Source organism: Scophthalmus maximus, chromosome 21 (assembly GCF_022379125.1).
Source record: "Scophthalmus maximus strain ysfricsl-2021 chromosome 21, ASM2237912v1, whole genome shotgun sequence".
NCBI lineage: Eukaryota > Metazoa > Chordata > Actinopteri > Pleuronectiformes > Scophthalmidae > Scophthalmus > Scophthalmus maximus.
The window spans coordinates 6987238-7006414 of record NC_061535.1 but is presented as its reverse complement, the minus strand read 5'-3'; the positions used below and the strand labels follow the sequence as shown (position 1 = coordinate 7006414).

Here is a 19177-nt window from a genome sequence, read left to right as displayed (position 1 = left end):
TAGAAGCGCTAACACACTGAAGCGCGCACAGGCATATGGACTGCAACCTGCTGCCTCCTGTTCAGTCCGTCACTCACAGCCTGTCGGAGTGGGCGACCCGTTCAAGTGTCGGAAGGCGTTTTTTTTAATGTTCAATTGCACATTTGGAAAAGTCATATCGAATTGGAGAGCAGATTGATCTCCGTGCGTAAAATGGCTCGTTTCAGGGGAGTCGTTACTCTCTTACTGCTGAACTTCGTGTCGCACGGTGTCTTTTGAGCGACTTTCCCACCGAGCGCTCTCCACATAGTTTCACATGGTGCACTTCATCCCGAAGCACCACTGCGCGCAGAGGGAATCAGAAATGAGAGCGGCGCCGACCCTGTTGGGCGCATTTTGCTTTGGGGAGTATTTCAAATGGCTTGACACACAACTCCTTTTTCGCTTTTGATTTGTGGCTGCGACAGATAACGACGCTTGAGCGGACTTTGGTTACCATACGCTCACTTCGCATTCGGACAGTCGACTGCGGCGCACAGACCAGACACACTCGGGACTCCGGAGAGCGCAGCGGGACAACACGATGACCGGCTGCTGGCTTGCCTTGGTCGGATTGTGGTGGAGCACATATTACTGCATGTTCCCGGTGGCGGGGAGTAACTATTCACTGGATGGAAACTACGAGGTGCACCCGGGCTTCATCCACCGGCGGCTGCGGACGCACGAGAAGCGGGAGATGCAGAAGGAGATCCTGTCCATCCTCGGGCTGCCCCACAGACCGAGACCGCATCTGTCGCACGGAAAGTACAACTCCGCTCCGCTGTTCATGTTGGACTTGTACAACACCATATCGAGCGAGGAGAAGAGCCAAGTGGAAGGCATGCTGGAGCGGTACCAGTCCACGCCGACAACCCAGAGCCCTCCTCTGGCGACATATCAAGAAACTGCCTTTCTGAACGATGCGGATATGGTGATGAGCTTCGTAAATTTAGGTAAGTGCACTTGGAATGATTTCACAACACGACTGTGCGTCAACGCGCGTCCAGTTTCATGATGTCAGAACAACGAATCAAGCGGAAAATCCCAGTAGGCGATCGAGGCTGTGCAGACACGTGAACAGGTGTTGGGAACAAGTGGAAACTCGGCGTAACTTTGCCTGACAGGAAGATTGTTTTTATTTAAAAGAGGCTGTCAACATAATGGGGATATGATTTCTTTTTTTAAAAAAAAGAAGAGAAAAGACGCATGAGCTGGGCCTTGTGCTTATCTGAAAATGAAATCGTTCTTTCCCTTTGGACCTGCGCTCGCCGCACCTGGAGCTCATAGCTGCCGCACACGTCACAGGACACCGGCTCACCACAGGTCTAACAATTACGCACGTGTCGCGTTGGACCACGAAGTAACTCATCGTGTGCGCCACACAGAGGCCAAATAACTCCACCATCTCCGTTTAAAAAAAACCGATTTGGTTTGTATTGTTTGGGAGTTATTTTATTGTCACACGTCCCCTCTCCGGGCATTGGCCCACATCGGCTCACTGACTGTATAGGACCGAAATTCTGTGGTCACTTTTTTTGCTGCGCCATGTACTCCCTGATTTATGCCTTTTTGTGTGGGAAAAGCAAACCATCAACCACCACCGCTGGTATTTGTGTATAAAACGCCATTCCTGCCGCTGACCTCCGGCGCGTCAAGTTGCGGGTTCCTGTGCGTAAAGTTGCGTCGCATTGTTTGTCTTGACCCGAGGAGAGTCGTCTTTAATTAGCCGCAGTGGCGATGAGGAGCGACACTTTAACGAGTTTGAAACTTGAAAGCCAACAGCCCTTCCTTCCATTAGCGGCCCCCTGTGTTTACTGGGAGACTCTAAACAGAGCGCCTGGAGATAAACAGAGTCAGACGCTGCAGGACAAGGAGGCTTAAATCCAGATTGATTGTCATTCTTCCTGGGAACTAAGGGGCATTGTCAGGAATGTATCACCGCTGAAGGGACGAGCTCTCGCGTTTCTTCAGACCTTCAGCCGCTCTTGAAAACAGGAAGTCCTTTGCATATTTTACTCCTCACCTTTATAAACCATTGTAGTAACTCAGCACCACACATGACGAGGAGAATCAGGTCAGAGTGACCACGTTAAAAAAAAACCCATGCTTTTCTCTACTCATCGGTCCTCTGAGTGTAGGTGTTGCGACATGTTGTGATGAAAACCAGATATTTCAGACAGAAGGTGGATGTTGTCTTGGTCTCAAATATCATATACCCTCTGTTGGATTCTCCTGGGGGAGTGCGATGGCGATGGCGTGGTGTTTGTGTGTCTGTGGTTCCGGTGTTCCGGTGTTCCCCGTGCTGTGTCAGTCTGGGTTTATGCCCCTGTGATGTTGCACATCTGGCTCTCCACTTTGATTAATCACGTCCTGTGCATCTTTTGACGATTCCCTCAGATTTCTTGTGGCGACCGGGGGGATTAGGTTGCCATCTCTTCCAGCTGTACACAGAGTCCTAACCGCCTCCCTGCAGGAGGGACGGCTTCCTCCCCGAATGTGATTGTAATTAATGTTGGACAGGCCAAGGCTTTCCATCTGCTTTGCAAATAAGGCCTTGTGCGACTACCGTGTGTCATCGCCGCGCAATTAGATTTGAATGTGTCTCTTGCGCGATCGGAGTAGTTTGTGTGGAGGAACTCAGGATGCTATATAGTAGGGAGATGCCTGAAACACTTCTGGGTGGTCTCTCTTGTTTAAAAAAAGAAACGGCCCCGAAAAATCTGGATATCATGTGTGGCCAAAGTGAAATTACAAATCAGAATCAAGATAAATGAGAGGAAGACAAGCAACAAAGCCAAACAATCTGACTGAAATCATTGGAAAAACATGGGCCTGGATTAACCGACAGAGCCCAGAGCAGATTTATTCAGGAGGAGGCACCTTCCCTGCATAATCTGTGTTTGTTGAATTAAATCAAAGCGAAGAAGAAGAAGACCGCTCTTGTTACACCGATGATCCGATTTAACACTGGTTCCACCTGTTTACATTAGCGGATCCTCCCTGCACAAGGACGTAAGCATCTCAAACTTTTAAAAATTGACCCGTAGCAAATAAAACGGTGACAGTGATTTAAGCACTGGCCTGACCTGATGTCTTTCACAGCCAGCTGCAGCAGTAGCACAGATAGAGAGCTCATTTTCTCAGGGTGGTCTCCTGGGACGTGGGTAGATTTAAGAGCCCCTGCGTTACATCCAGTCTCAAGTGTGCTCTCTTCAAACTGTGTGCCTCTTCGCCCCCCCCCCCCCCCCCCCACCCCACCCCACCCCGTCTGCATGATTCATGTAGACCTCTTGTTCAGTCATCTGTTCTCCGTTGCTCTCATCACTTGTTACGAATCATCCGTTGGAAAAAGAAGGAAGTCGGAGCAGAAGCATACTTTCCAGCTCCTTTTTCATCTTCATTCCTAGAATAGCAACGGTCATCGCTGCCCAGCGGACTTCCTGCTGCCCCTTTCCACTGAGGTCTGGTGAAGTGACACTGTGTGTGACTCACGCTGCGTGTGACACGCCGCCGATCTGAACATGGCCCGATGCACAGTGGTGCACTCGGGTAATGGCAACAATTGATGTTAACTAGAGTTTAGGGCTTGTTCCCACTTGTATTTAGGTTTCAGCAGACTCTGTTTTGCTCGTGGCTCAAACACAAAGTACATGCAATCGTACATTAAACAGCTTCATTAAAGGAAACGGTTATTCCTGAACTTTTACGTATAAATGCATATTCTTTCCCTTCATATTTAACTAGAACTCCAGGTAGAAAAAAAGACGGCCTACTCTTTTTTTTACTCACTTTTGAAAAACTTTCCATAAATCTCACAAGGTAATATATATTGCGGAGTGAGAGGGAGTAAGTGGGGAGACGCTGACCAATATTGGTAAGGAGCGTCCCAGTGGAAAGCAAATACGAGACGTCACTGCTCACTAAATTCACGAGCAGAGACATATTGCTCTACAAATATCCGAAGCCACCGAGAGGACTGTAATAGCCAAAAGCAGAAACTTTGCCATTCCGATCAGGTTTGGCTTTTGTGGCAGAGCTGTTAGCTTGTGGGCTTTTTGGTGAGTGGAGAATGCACAGAAAATGGCTCCGGTTTCACGGTTCACAGAACAGGATCTCCAAATGTTGTTCCTGTGTCATCTGCGTTTAGCCGTGATGAGTTTGCCTCGTCGTAGCTGTTCCGTTGGCCGGCAGATTGACAGGCGTTGAGCAGCGGAGGGGGGTGGGTGTTCTCTGAGCTCGGCTTGGCTCAGAGCGCAGTCGAAAACGTCGGTTTCACCGGAGGAAAGGTCGCACAATAACCCTCAGTCATTCTTGTTTTACTTTTCTCCTTAAAAAAACCCCATTCATGACCAACAGGTGGGCTAGTCCCCGCACACCTAACTTGTGGGGAAGAGTAATTTTTCCTCAAAGACTTATTTAGACATTGTTGGATTAAATCCAGATGAGTTTTATTGAATACGTTTCATGTTCACACTTAGCCGCCATTGGATGTGTCAGAAACCTGATTGCATTTGCCTTTGTTTTCCTTGGCTACTGTTAAAATCAAGGCTGGCACAACTCCGAATCCAAGAGGTGGTGTAAATGCACCCGAAGCTGTTTGCGAATGGCTAAAAGCGTTTTCAGTTTTGCAGTTCAGATTCAGTTAACTGTGGCTTTGACCTTTTTTGGAAGGACTAATAGCGAGACAACAGTTTTCCTTGTCCTCACAGGCATTCAGTGGTTTCTGGGTTCAGGATTCAGAAACATTTTGCACTTAAACGGGAGAATGGCGGCAAATGTCATTGTAAGTTCAGCGTCACTCTCAGGGGGACAGGAGTTTTCGGAGGATATTTGACCTTGTTAAAAAAGCCCCTTGGTTTGCATTTACACCTGGAACGTTTGGCGTCAGATAGCTGTGAACATTCGTCATATCAGGCAAATTTTAAGGTCGTTCCAGTGTCTGGAAAGTTGAGTCACACATTCCCACTCGCGCTCAGATATTATAAAATTATCTTATGTTGTTGTGTACCTCATTTTCCATTTTCCCTTCCGTCTCTGCACAACCGTTTGCGTGGCTACGGCTGAGCTGTCACGAGCCCTCTCTTCTCAACAGTCAAGTCACTACTGACCATACCTCCCACACTTAAAAGGCAAACAAGCCAGAAAGCTTTAAGAAGTGGGTTTTCCGGAGATTAGCTGGGTTCAGACAGCCCTGGGCTCATTCTGAATCGAAGTGCCCTTTAAATGTGTTTTCCCTTGTCTTATGATGCCTGGTTGCATTTCTCAGCGCCTAAGCCCCAGATAAGCCCCTGCCTTTCCAGGGAAACACGTCCCAAAGCCCTAGTATGATCAAATAATTAGTTGTACTCAATAAAAGAGTCAATTGTTTAAGGGAGAAGGGAGTTCCTGCATCAATTTAGGGAAAAGAAGAAAAAAAAAATCACAAAATCCATCTTGAAATATTTCCTGTAAAGCCTCAGAGACCAGAACAGAAGGACCACCCGTCACTACACCTCAGCTTCAAGTGTACCGTAAACAGCATTGACCAGGAGTTAAGCGAGGAATTCTAGATATGCTGAAGCTGCATAAAGGATCTTTTTTTCCCAAGACAGAAACTTGGAAACTTGCAATGGTGAGAAAAGAAACGTTAACAAACTACAAACGCCTGCGTCTGTTTTCAGCTGTTTACGGGATCGGATCATTCACCGCCGCTACAAAGTTCACTCGAACTCGCAACGGTGTTCGACAATGGCCCAAGATATACAAATAATGCTGCTTATTGAGTTACAGTGTTTTAAAGTGCTTCCTTTTTCTCATGTTTGGATTGTATTGGTTGTCAAGCTCCCTGGCAAAACATGCAGCTGCCTCAAGAAACAAACAGGGCTGATGGGGAAAACATATCTGGTTAACAAGATTATGTCTTTTCCAGTCCGGCTGTATGTCAGTCATAAAAGACGAGGTGTTGCAGGACGTCTCTATTGTCCAGCTGAGTTCTTGCTGCAGGCCTCGCGATGTGCGGGAGTGTGTGTGCAGGCCCCTCGAGCTGAACTGTGCTCTCAATAAATCGCGCAGTTGACGCAACAAACATTTCAATGTGGGCGTATATAGATTGGTACGCACACTTGTCCGACCCTTAGGTGAGATTATTCCATTTACACGTCAGATACCTCCGTCCCACACCCTGCTCTAACGCCGCACTACGCGCACATGATATCATTCCTCTGCCCACCAGCCCATCCACTCCGATCATATCTCAGCCTCTCACGCCATAACTGTCTGACTTGACGAGATGGCAACTCCGATTGGGGCGAAGTACAGCGATTACATTTTCTTGACGTGTTTTTGTTTTTTTTATCTCTCTCTCTCACTCCCTCTCTCTGCCTTCATTCGTTCTCCAACCCACTGTCTTCATTCCAGTTGGGAATGATAGTGGCTTAGGATGGATGAGTGTGGCGATAGGGCGATAGGGGAGGTGATGGGCAGTGGATGATAACCCTGGCGGAACATCTGATTAGGATCGGCTATACTCCCATTTATCACCTCTGGGTACAGACATGGGGGGGACACGCTCTGTTGGCTCTGCTGTGGGGCAGAGATTCACTCTCTCTCTCTCTCTCATACATCTGTTTCTTTCTTCTCCTCTTTCTGTCTTTGCGCTTTCTTTGTCTGTTTTGCCACGCCACAGATTATTGCTCTGTCATTTCGCTGCATTTACTCAATTTCCAACATCAGCCTGACAAAAACCTCGGAGCCGTTGACCACATGCTTCAGTATGTGCAACAAGAAGCAGCTGATGTGAGGCTGGTGTGTTGATCTCCTTCAGGAGTTCATGTACACAGCTCATGAGGCCAAAGGCCCAGTTACAAACATGCTGATTATTGTATGATTTTCCCTGTAAAGTCTGGTGCCCCAAATGCAGTTTAAAAGCTTTTCCATCCCCCCGAGAGAAAATAAGACAGAAATAAAAAAAGGAGTGGCACAAAATATCAGTTCATGCTCAAGTTGCTGCTTAAATGTTATTATATCATCGTAGGTGGTCAGGCCATGTCACTGTATTCTTGTTGTAGTGATTAGAAAGACATATGCAAACTTGCAGTTGTATTCTTGCCTTTTCAATTACGAGACTGAAGTTCTGAGTGTGTGTCTTTGTGCTCTGTCGGCCTCTGTCTTGTGTTGAGCGTCTTTGAGGAGGCCACACAGAGGAGACAGAGACAGTATTCGTTAACGTGTGAAGCTGGTTGTGTTTCTCGCTTTTTAATATGTGATTTTGTGTTTCTGTCAGGTGTCAAAAGGAAAATGTGCTAATGAACTTAAAAAAAATCCTTTAATTGGTAACACACAAATGAATTGTTTGTTCAAATTTAAGTTTACAATCGTCTGAACTTGTTAACTTTAAGTGGAACCAACTTCATTCATTAGTGCTAGCAACTTCAGTAATTTATTTAATTGGTAAATACACCAATTTGCACTTAAATCCCAGTGTTTATAGTCTCAACACACTTTACACCACACGCCACATTCACCCATTCACACACTCACGCTTACTGATGGCACAGGCATCAGGGGCACTCTGGGTTCGGTATCCTGAACCACCGCCGCCACCAAGTTTCGGGCGATAGGAAGAAGGTTATATTTAAGAAGGGAACAGAGGTGCACACACACACACACACACACACACACACGCACACACACACACTAAGGCAGTACGGGCATGTGGATGTTTTAGTTGGCGTTAATTCACAATGAATCAACATGAAGAAGTTATGTTAATGTGAAACAGCTGTAAATCACATCTCCTCTTCTGTATCCAGAAGGCAGTGGGAATGATTCGTAGGTTTGCAATTCACTCTACATTTTCAAATCCGAACAGTCATATTTTATTACGCAATTTAATTCAGCACCTTAGAGTTACAGTCCTCATGACTAGAGCCCTGCTTGATTTGAACATGGTTACACTGGTAACAGCGAGTTTGGTCAAAGACTGCAGCCTCCTGAGAGGTTTTCACGATGATACATCGAATGTCAGGCTGCGCAGTACAGGAGGCAAACCTTTTTGTAAACACTGCTCTGTGGAATTTACGGCCTGCCCTGGTGTTAAAAGAGGTTGTGAACCCATGAACCGCTGAACTCGGACTCGGCATGTCCTTGTGTGCCCAGTGAACTCCATTCATTATCGTAATGACTCAGTCACTGCTCTGTCGCAGGGGCTCGCTCTGGTAATGGAGATGACCGTGGCTGACAGGAAAAGGCGTAAATGTCACGTCAAACATTCCTGCCGTCACATTCTTTTGTGATGCCACTGGGAAGCCTGCTGGGATTTATCTCCAGTAGATAAAAAGAAGAAGAGAGTGAGCGGAGGAAGAAAGGAAAAAAGGAAAAAGGCACAACCAGAGGATGCTTGAGGGACCGTGGATTCATGCTGTTGATGCCAAATTCTGACCCCACCATGACCGTCACTCAGCAGAAATCTTGATCCATCAAACTGACTATGACATGTTCCGCCTTGAGCCGTGAATAAGGGTTATTGGTAAAATATGTCCTGATATGCACTGGCTTTGAGTTGTGTATATTTTTGTCCATGTGCTGGTTTGTTTTGTGGGTACGTTAATGAGAGTAGACAATCGGGATATGTATTGATAGAATTTTATCAATATTAATGCCTTTTTAAATTCTGCTTATCGTTCAGATTTTGTTTTCTGTGTGGCGGATATAATAATCATATACAGGGGTTTTGCCACACAGTCACACCCGACACCCCAGTCCTCCCACTACAGTCCTGCCTCCCTTGCAACAGCTTGCTCCTTTTGCCTGTCCAAGATTAAGTGGACCTATTCAGGACAGAAGGAGGTAAAAGCAAACAAGTCCATATTTAGTGCCTCTGAGTTCCCTGTGTTTGAAATGTTCCACTTTGGAGATGATGGGTCGGGTGATTTGTTAGCACTGGACCCATGGTTGTGAACATGGTGTAGAGAGATATGGTTTGTGGTGTGATGTGGGAGGCTGAGTTACATTTTCATCAAGTCCTTTATCAGTGTCTCTGAGTTATCAGTGTTTGGAGGAAGCTGGAGAGAATCAGGTTTTCGCGTGTGCTTCTGGTTCGAATGTCCATCGTGCCAAAGCAGGCACGGACGTAGCGGCAGTGATGCTTTTTATAACTAAAACGTAGCAATGCGGACACAGCCTTAGTTCATAATCTCAGTCTCCCATCCACTGTCAGTAAATTGCTGTTTATTTAATAATGACAAGTTTGTTAGGGTGGAGTTTTCCTTTCAGGTCAGGGTCAAGGGTCGGGAAATGAATGTGGTCACTCACTCATGCAGTCTTTACAATTTCACAAATACAGACAGGAGACTTGGCTGCTGCGTGTCTGCACTGATATTTGGCGCATGTTCGAAATATACTTGTCCGAGAGCAAGGACTCCCACCTCGGTATACAAGAAGTCTCCATCTGGATGTCACAGAGAGAGCTGCAACCCTCGGCCCCTCAAATGGTCCCAGGCCGGTCGTCTCACCAAAGAGGACGTGCCTGAAACAACCAGTGAGGTCCACAGTGAGAAAAAAAGGCCCTGTGTGAGCACTGATGCGCCTGACCCTGCGGAGCAAGTAGCCTCCCTTTCAGCCGCGCTGCCGCTGACAAATTTACAAGCCCTAGGCTGACCCTCAGGCTGACTTTCCAAACATGATACTCAGAGGAAAACAGTCAGAGACGGGAGGGACGGAGGCAGGCAGGGAGAAGGAGAGATGGGAAAAGTAACACGAGGAGAAGGAGGAAGAGAAGCAGGCACATGTATGTACTGTACACGCTGTGTTTTTCTATTAGAGACTGATTTGTATCCTACTTTACAGTCATAAAACATATTCAATAATTTAGCAATCGAATGTAGTTTCATCTCCTTTCACATGTCCTCCCGTTCTTCCTAATTTAAAAGATCATAATTTGGATAATAATATATAGATGGGGCCGCAGACGCATTGTTGGAGAAAGAAAAATAGGGTGCTGAAATAAAGTACAAGGAGGAGAGAGCACTGAGCACTGAGACTAAAGGGCAAGACTCATATCTCAGTGGGTACAACATTGCACTAATATGAACAGAAGTTTGAGAGTTTGACTGCCAATGAGACCACCCAAAACAAAAATGTATCCACTCCCAGTGACGTGAGGTGTTCTGGATAAAAGGATCTTATCACGAAGGATGTGCAGGGGAAACTCTGCCCACTCCTTCCTCCTGTACAGACACTTTCCACACCTCCACGCAGCCGGTCTCCTGGATACCTTATCTGACTGTGTTAGTGTTTAAAAGTCCAGTATGAATCCATTTCCGACAGGAAGCCCCCTATTTTTCAGTGTGTCTTTGTTATGAATATTGCATGGCGGTTGGTGTGCTCAGAGCTGTTCTTATACACACACTGTGCTGCGTGCTGTATAAACTATCTGAGATTAGCTGCTGTCTAAGCCCAGCTGGTATTGTGTACACTCTGAGAGGAATGTAACTCTGACATTAATCTAGTGAACAGAATGATACAGAATTTATTAAATCAGGGTTGTGAGATCAATGAGAACAGTGTTCCTCTTTGATAACTTTTCCTTGTTATCTGCTGCTTTAGTGCCAAAGTCCAAAAATGACCAATTGGCCAGACAGTGTTCCAGAATATCTTATCTCACAAAACCACACAATTGCATTTCAGGAATCAGGATGTGGAATCCGAACATAACGCTGTATTGAAGACCTTGAGCAGTCCGCTCTCCTTGGGACTCCTAGGCCTCCAGGAGTTGGAGCCCTAGAAGGAAGTACGGTTCTGGTGAATTGGCCGACGGCTCGTCTACTCACGAGTCGGGGGTCTCCGCTGAGGTCTCGTCTGTTTCTGAGTTGCCCTCTCTTTGTCCCTGCCTCTGAATTGCCCTCCTGACTGACTCCAGCCCCAGTTTCCCTAGTGTATCAGCTTCCTCTGTATGTTCCTGCTTTTTCTGGTGAACCTGCTACCAGCGTTTGTTGCCCATTGCCTGAGGCTGGCGGTCAACCTACCAGGCTGTGTGTCTGGTTTAGGAAACATTGTTTTGGGAACTGAAAAAAGCATCATTTGGAAGAGTGCTTCTTGTCTTCAGCCAAAACACAACATGAAGAAAAGCCAAATTTCTCCACACTTTCCTCCCACCAATATTGTGTTGCCTTCGTGGACAGATGTATTATTAAGAACATTGATTATTTTTCTTTGGATTTTCCTCAAGGCCCACCTGTTTTCAAATATGCCTGGATCTGGTTACCGCCGCTATTTTTGGAGCTGTGCCTGTGTGTGTAAAACTAGCAGTAGGTCTAACATATATTTCAGCCCAGGGGGAAGATTGAAGCCGGGCTAGACTGGATCATATGCTCCAGCTCAAAGCCGGTGAAATGCATTGTGGTCACCATAGACTTTCCAAAGGGAATCCCGCTGAGGCTCAACTGTCTACTTATGAGAATGAGTGAGGGGGGTAAGGAAGGCTGACAGCGAGGTGGTGATAGGGAGGAAATAAAAGATGCGCAGAGATGCAGAGAAGGAAGATGTGAATTGCGAGAGAGAGGGAAACTAGAGTCTCAAACAGCCGTGCAGAGGGAGCTGGCCTACCTTGCGGCTGTGGAATGCAAAGCCACCAATATTTTGACTTCTTCTTTGGCCACAGCTGCGTTTCCCCTTTTTCAAAGATATTTTTTCCTTATTTATCGGATCCCTCAGGAGAGATCCATCTCCTGGCCCTGACACTGGCTTCCTCCTCTCAATCTGGGACCAGACCAGCCGATCCCAGACTAACACGTATACACACACTCACATGCACACCTGCTGCCCAAACGCAGACATTAACCACAGACTGCTAAAGCCTGCCGCGGGGATGTGTTTCTGAAGGCCAGGCCGGAGGTTAGCATCACCCTGGTTCCCGCAACATCTTCCCAAATTAACAGCACTTTTTTTTTTGATTTTAGAAGACTAAATGCTGTCACAAGAGGTATAAAGCTAATGTAATGCGACAAATGAACTACACCGCGGTCATGTGACGCCAACGTCACCCCCAGTAAGTTCGCAACTGCTTCTGACTTGTAATTTGCTTCCTGCAAAAGTCTTTCCTCTTAGAAAGTTAGTTTGTTGAAGAGTGCAAGTATAAACGGAGCTAGTGTTAAGCTTGGTTTTTCTTGTTCGCCGTGATGACAATTAATGTTCCTGACAACCTTGGTAAACTCATTCATCAACAGCCCAACATCCCCCAACATCTGCTACATTTGGATGATTTCATTGAGCAACAGTTTAAATATTCTACTTTGTTACCAGAGAGTCAAAGACCTCGACATCTGCAGGCCGTCCAAAAGTTTTTCCCCCTGTGCCACATGGCAACCGCTGGACAGCAAAACCCCGACAATCTGACCACCTCTTAACAATGTGCAGTGTGTATTGTAAGATTAATGATTCTCGGTTTAGGATCGTTGATGTTAGTCACATACGTTACAGAGCAAGTGTTTGGTGTCACTGGTTTGGTTTATGACTCCAGTGTTTGGTTGTGTTTATTTTGTTGTTCACGTCTAAATGAAACGGCTTGCAGTTTTTCTGCCAAACCTGCCCCCAAAGGGAACAGCACGTCGAAGAAGGAACTAAATGAGCATCATGAGCGGACAAAAGCTAAAAATTATTTGCTACCCAACGATTAGGAAGCACTCAGTCGTCACTCTCTTGTGAAATACTAATACAATGGTCCCCTGAACTTTAACTCAGATCCTTAACTCATACTCCACGTTACCTTCCCTAATCATATAATATGTAATGTTTCCATACTTTATGTGACATAGTGGAAAACAACAAGCAGAGAAAAGGGGAATAACAATAACAATAACATTCACATACCCTTGATGTTTAAATGTCCCCTGGAGCTTAGCTAGTTGGTCCACATCATAATCCCGAAAAAAACCCGAAAAAAAAACAGAGCCTTGCTTTGAGACATAGAATAAAATCTCCTCTTGACACACAGGTATGACATATCCAACTACCTGGCGGCCAACTGCAGACTCAACAGCGAGCTGATGACTGCTACCACTCAGCTGTCAGTTCGTCGATGGCAAATACTGATACTGCACAGTACAAGAGCCATTCCCTGGTTATCTATCTGTTAGCAAAGCCCCAGCACTGGTGCAATTACGGCAAATTATCCGCCTGTGCTCAAGGTTAGAAATGCACACACACATAGGAACCCACGCACATTGCTGAAAATCTCGGAATGACAAAAGATAGATGTGTATCCAGACCTCATTTTATCATCTTGTATGGAATGCAGCTCGGTGGTGATAGAGCTCAGGGTGGTGGAAACAAAAGCCGAATACCCTGTACCTCTTTGGATGTGTGTGAGTATGTGCGTGTGTCTGGGACAGTGCGTCTGACATTATGGGTCATGGTTTTGGAAGGGTATTCAGAAAAAAAAAGGCCAAATGGGTTTTCAAGCATTATATGGAGGATGACAGCTGTAGTAGAAGAAAAAAAAAGTGATTATATGGTTCAAATGGGGCCTTTGGTCCTTGGGATGCTTGTCCAGTGAGATCATTATGTATCGTAACCTGTGGGAGGTAACGGAAGAAGAGCAGGCTGGATATCCAGGCCATTGATTAATGTGTGTCTGTGTGCTAGAGGAGAAAATACAGCCTGAACTGTGGCCTCTGAGGAAGCCCTGCGGTTCTGGTGGTTCTGAATCAGTGCTGGAGCAGTCCCTTAGTCTGACACCACTAATTATTATATTCATTTTAAATTGATTTGAATACTGATTGTAAAACTTCCAGTGCATTGTAGGCAAATGGTCATTCTGCAGTGATGAGAGTTTTAAGGTCAGCGATGCAATTTGGTATATCTGTAACTCTCAACATATTATTCAATATAATTTACAATTATATACAATACAATTTGGCAATATATTGTACAGTTTCAGTTTTGTACAGGTCTCAGCACATTCAAATTACAAACTTAAATGCGACTATGATTTATGACTTCATAACACATCTATGAGTACTTATTTTAAACTGGATTGATGTAAGTCATGAATTTCCGCACAAGTAATGCGACATCTCTGCTAGAGGTGATGTGATCTGATGAGGCTGATGATGTTTTTATTGTTACTATGTGGCTCTTCATGCTCACTACCAAGCTCTTCTTATTTCCATCCAAACAAACCTGTTGGAAACATTAAACCTCTCCCTCCGCGTGCACCAGAGGAGAGATACACCTCAACCTTCTGTTTTGAACTGTACAGTTAAAAAATTCCATGAAGCGTCTGCACATTAAGTCACTGTCTTTTTCGCAAACAGACATTTGATTATTATCTGAAATTGTCGTAGATCGTCTCTGTAACGTAAATACTGTTCTCTTTTCAAACACAGGTCTTTGGTTATTTTCCCGGCTTTACTGGTTTCTGTTGGATTCACACGTAGTGGAGCGGGTGGGCTTCTGTTCTTCTGTTTGCTTATGGGTCTCACTGCCGCGGCACCTCGCTGTGAACTGATGCTCACATCACTGAGGTCTCACAGTGTGTTTGCATCACAAAGTGCGTGTGGAAATGTGACGTGTGGGAGATCCTGTAATGCAAGTGCGTCGTTTAATACTTCGCTTTCACTCTTACATCTGTACTTGTGCATATGTCAGCGTGTGTGTGAAGAGTCCACACATGTGTAGAAGAGCTGTGTGTGTGTGTGTGTGTGTGTGTGTGTGTGTGTGTGTGTGTGTGTGTGTGTGTGTGTGTGTGTGTGTGTGTGTGTGTGTGTGTGTGTGTGTGTGTGTGTGTGTGTGTGTGTGTGTGTTTGTGTGTGTGTGCGTAAGTGCTTACATGCATCGGACATAAAGTGTCACTCTTGCCAGTGGCCCTTGGCTGGTCCTGTGGTGCTCAGTGTGTCGGCTTTGATGCTGGGTCAGAGGAGGAGATCAGAGCACTGGATGAGTCTCCAAAGACACACACACACACACACACACACACACGTTGCTAATGTTGACTCCCAGTAGACTACAAGCCCCTTCGTCTGTACCTCGACCCCAGGAGCGGCTCTGCCAGCTGCCTTACTACAAAGAACCGAATCACTACACAGAAGACGGGAACAGCCCCTGGTTGCAGCAGAGCATGGTGGCAACACATCAGGCAGCGGACACCACTGTGTGTACGCGTGTGTGTGTGTGTGTGTGTGTGTGTGTGTGTGTGTGTGTGTGTGTGAATACCAGTGTCCATCTGCTTTGCAAAACTCAACAGCTGTACTCGTATCTGTACATAGAATCTGGCTCGAGCCTTTTACAAAAGACTGTTGATGATACATAATGAAGATTTGTGACAGTCGGAGAATGAATATAATTGTATCAACTGCAAGAGTTTCCAAAGCAAGTCGGTCTGTCAGGCCAAACCCTTAATTAGATGGGACTGTAGTGGAATTAACAATAAATGGAAGACACGGACGTATCTGACCTTTCCTCAGAAACCATCAAGTCTGAGAGAAAAACCAGACAGATTGTGACTGTAATTACACAAACACAAATTCTTCTCATGCCTTGGACATCCAGAACATTTATTTTATTGGTTTAGCCATCTGCAAAGACTTAAACAATGATGACAGCTTCTTGGTGTGCAGAAATGAAATTGAGAGGTGTTTGTGAAACTGTCTTCCCTTTCTTCTCGTTCACTTTGATTTGGTCTGCCTCTCGTTGCGTCTCCTTCACTGTGATGCATTGTGGGTCAGAGGAAATAGTAAATTACAGATTTAATTAGAAAGCAGAGATTCTTTTCTTTTTTTACGAGGGTCAGAGGAATTCAATTGTTGGCGTGCTTTGTGCATAAAACCCTCACACAGAGTGGTCATTGAGAAGGTGCAGGAATGTTTGCTGTACAGCAGAGAACAACCCAAACTCTTGTTTTTTCAGCTACACTGGCGTCTCGTTCCCATGGTAGTTCAACAGGGTCAGTGGCTGCTTTCTTCAGTAGTACAACAATCATCCAATTTCTTCCAGGAGACACTGAGAAGGGGAAAAGAAAGAAAGAAGAATGCCCGCAGTGACGGTAAACCAGAGCACGAGCGTTTAACCCATCTCACAAACCAAATGTCAACATCCACTCTTTCCTGTTCGGATGGAGGGGAAGAGGCAGAGCCAACCCTGGGCTGTGTGCGTTATGAGATAGAGCAGGGAGGTAAAGAGATTGATGAGGATGTGGCTTCTGGAAAAATAGGGCTGTGGAGATCACGGTGGCGGGTGGGTATGTAAGCATGTCTGACTTTCATGCAGCGGATCAGGGTTCACCTCCTGTCGCAAACCTGCATTTAACATTAGAGCTTTTATTCAGCACGGCCGCACGAGCTCTCCCGGACTTTAACCATATGCTGTAGTTGCCATGTGCAGATTTTGCCGTTGCACGCAAACCGGTGACTTTCTCTTCAATTCAATTTTTTGTGTGCATTCTATTTATGTAACCATCTTTGCAAATCTTAACTCACCGGAGAATATTTAGGGAGAGAGAAAAGAGGGAGAGGGGGAGACGTACCAGGGACAGTTGTGCTACTGTTGCATTTAAGCGCAAACTGTTTTTTGTAGTGAAAATAGCAACAAAATCAGCAATAACAGCAATTAATAATGACAAGGCTAAAAATAAATGAAAGACTAATAATTGTAATGATGTAAAACACGAGTGGTGCCTCCGGAATGATGACAGAGGAAAATCACGAGCTGCAGGAAGTTATAGACATTCTATATGAGAAAATGACTCCACTTCTCCCATGATTTATAACGTCAGTAAGCATTCTCCTGAGGAGTTTATGGTCTCAATCTCTAGTTTCACGTCTCCTTCAATACAGCGTTGAATTTGCATTAGCCGTCGCGATCGCGATGCTGGCGGGACTGATGAGAGCGCCCTTTAGATTCTGTGATCTGGGACACAGGATCTCCGTTCTCTGTAATCTACATGGCACCATGGGATACTAGAGGAGAGTCTACCATCGTAACACACTTTTTATCAATCGGATACATTTATACAATAATCTAGCCCCTTCAGTAACACTTTAAAACGGACAGATATCTGATGGCATTATTTTTGGGGTTATTTTCAATCTATCCATAATGACTCCTTTAAGTTAATTTGAACAACGCAGTGTTGATGGAGGGGTGAAAAAGTATTTTGGCAGGGCGAGGAGGTTGTTTTGCTCTGCGGTCGTGGTGCGTGTGCAAGAAAGAAGGAGGGATTTGATGCTCGACGGCCGTTCGCCAGCTGTCTCTCCGAGGGATTGGTTGGACGACATCAGGAGTGTGAGCTAAAGCACTGACCGCTAACCACAGACCACATACAAGCCAGCCAGTCAACCACCGCCAGGCCTCTCCTGCTTTTTTTGCCTCGCATCCAAGATTTGAATTTGTCTGTCTTCCTTCCTTCTGTCCTTCCTTCCTTCTTTCTACTTTTAGCTTTTTGTCCCACTTTGCTCCATCCTCATTTCTGCTTTTCCGTCGTACCTCCAAAGTTTTGCCATTGCGTCTTCACAAATTGTTTTATCCATTTGCGTTTTTTGATGGTTAATCCAGAGATTGGGATTGTCAGTCACTGTCAGACTCACTTTTGTCTCTTGGTCTGTCTTGCCTTCCTGTCGGTGCTCTCATGCAGCCTCTGCTCACGCAGCCTTCTGGCTCAACGTTTCACTCGCTCGTCTTTCTTTCAGCACCTCGGTCCTTTCCCTTTGCCTCTTAAAGGGGCATGCGTCTCCGTTAATGGCAAAAATGCCCGTAAAATGTCCGCTTGAGCCCACGTGAGAATTCAACAGCATAATCTGCAGAAAAGTCACAGCTAGCAAGTGGGCGTGTTGACGAGTACAAATGAAAAATGCTTTTTCCGCAACATCATTATCGTCATCATTATCGTCATATCCTGCCTCCCCCCCAGTCATATTTTCACGAAACAATATAATAAAGCAGGACATGCCGTCTATACTCATGACCACGTAGACTGTAGATGTAAGGACTATCTGACCATGTTAAAGATTGTGTGTGGGTCGCTGCAGGGACAGATGTCGTGCAGGTGGAAACAAGAGAAAAGCTCCTATGAAAGTATAAATCTCCCTCGCTCTGTCTCTGTCACCAGCGTTGCATCGCAGACTTGTCTTTTCCCTCTCCACCTCCATTTTCGTCCCTTCGGTCTCTTTATCTTGCTCTCTGTTTTTCCTCATCTGCTCCTATCATCTTGTTCACTCTCCCCCCTTGTTATCATCCTCTCCGTTGTCATTTTAACTGATATAAACTTTATTCAAATTGACATTTAAATGATGCTTGTGGATTACTGTATTCCCGTTCCATGCAGCTTATCCAGTTTTATGAATCAGTCGTTGATAAAAAAAAAACCCTCAGAAAGCATTCCTCAATTCATTTCTTCTATCCTTTCTTTCTCCTCCGTTTCCCCCTCGCCTCTCACTTTCTCTGAATTTCTCTCCAGCTTTCTTTCTTGTCTTTGTTTCTCTCTATCAACTTTCATTCATGCTCTCAGTCTTTCCCTGCCTGTATCAGCACTTTCATGTTGACTCCTCTCCTCTCATGCTCTCTTCCTCTTCCTCTCTCTAATGTCTTTCTGTTTCTCATAGCAGATTGAATCACCCAGTGTTTAGGTGAATCATCAGAGAAATTCCCCAGTTTTGTTTGGTTTTTCTGGTTCATTTTGTCTGCCCCCCCCCCCTCTCTCTATCCCTCTCTGTCTATTTAAGGGACTGACAAGAGAAAGTGGAAAGTTAAAATTAACATTTACTGCATCATTTTTAATGGTTTTGTGTATACTGTTTATGAAATAAAAAAAGTGTTTTAACAAATCAAAATCATAACTAACACCTACAGATTAGTATTCACACATTTATTACACATAAACACTCACGTTCACTTTTTCCATTACGCACTGTTTGCAGTAGCGTAATCACTTCCCATCCATCTTTGAAAGAATTTCCCCCCAGAAATCATCCAAATATACAGTGATCCACGAAGCATTCAGATCTCTTCCCTTGAAATGGACTCATTGACTGCAGTACTCAGACCCTTTACTCAGTATTTGCTCAGTTGAAGCACCTTTCGGCAGAAATTACAGCCTCGAGTCCTCTTGGGTGTGACGCAACAAACCTCGCTCACTTGGATCTGGGAATTTCTAGCCACTTCTTCACTGTCCTCTCGGGTTGGATGGGGA

At 45.4% G+C, this 19177-nt stretch overlaps 1 protein-coding gene across 1 annotated transcript in view; it reads left to right on the top strand.

Moving 5' to 3' along the window:
- bmp6 (bone morphogenetic protein 6) overlaps window positions 1-19177 on the top strand; it is a 39157-nt gene continuing 19980 nt past the window's right edge. Inside the window, exon 1 of the mRNA XM_035619017.2 lies at window positions 1-971. Coding sequence (XP_035474910.1) covers window positions 563-971 — 409 coding nt within the window. The 5' untranslated portion in view covers window positions 1-562. The remainder of the gene's footprint in view (window positions 972-19177) is intronic.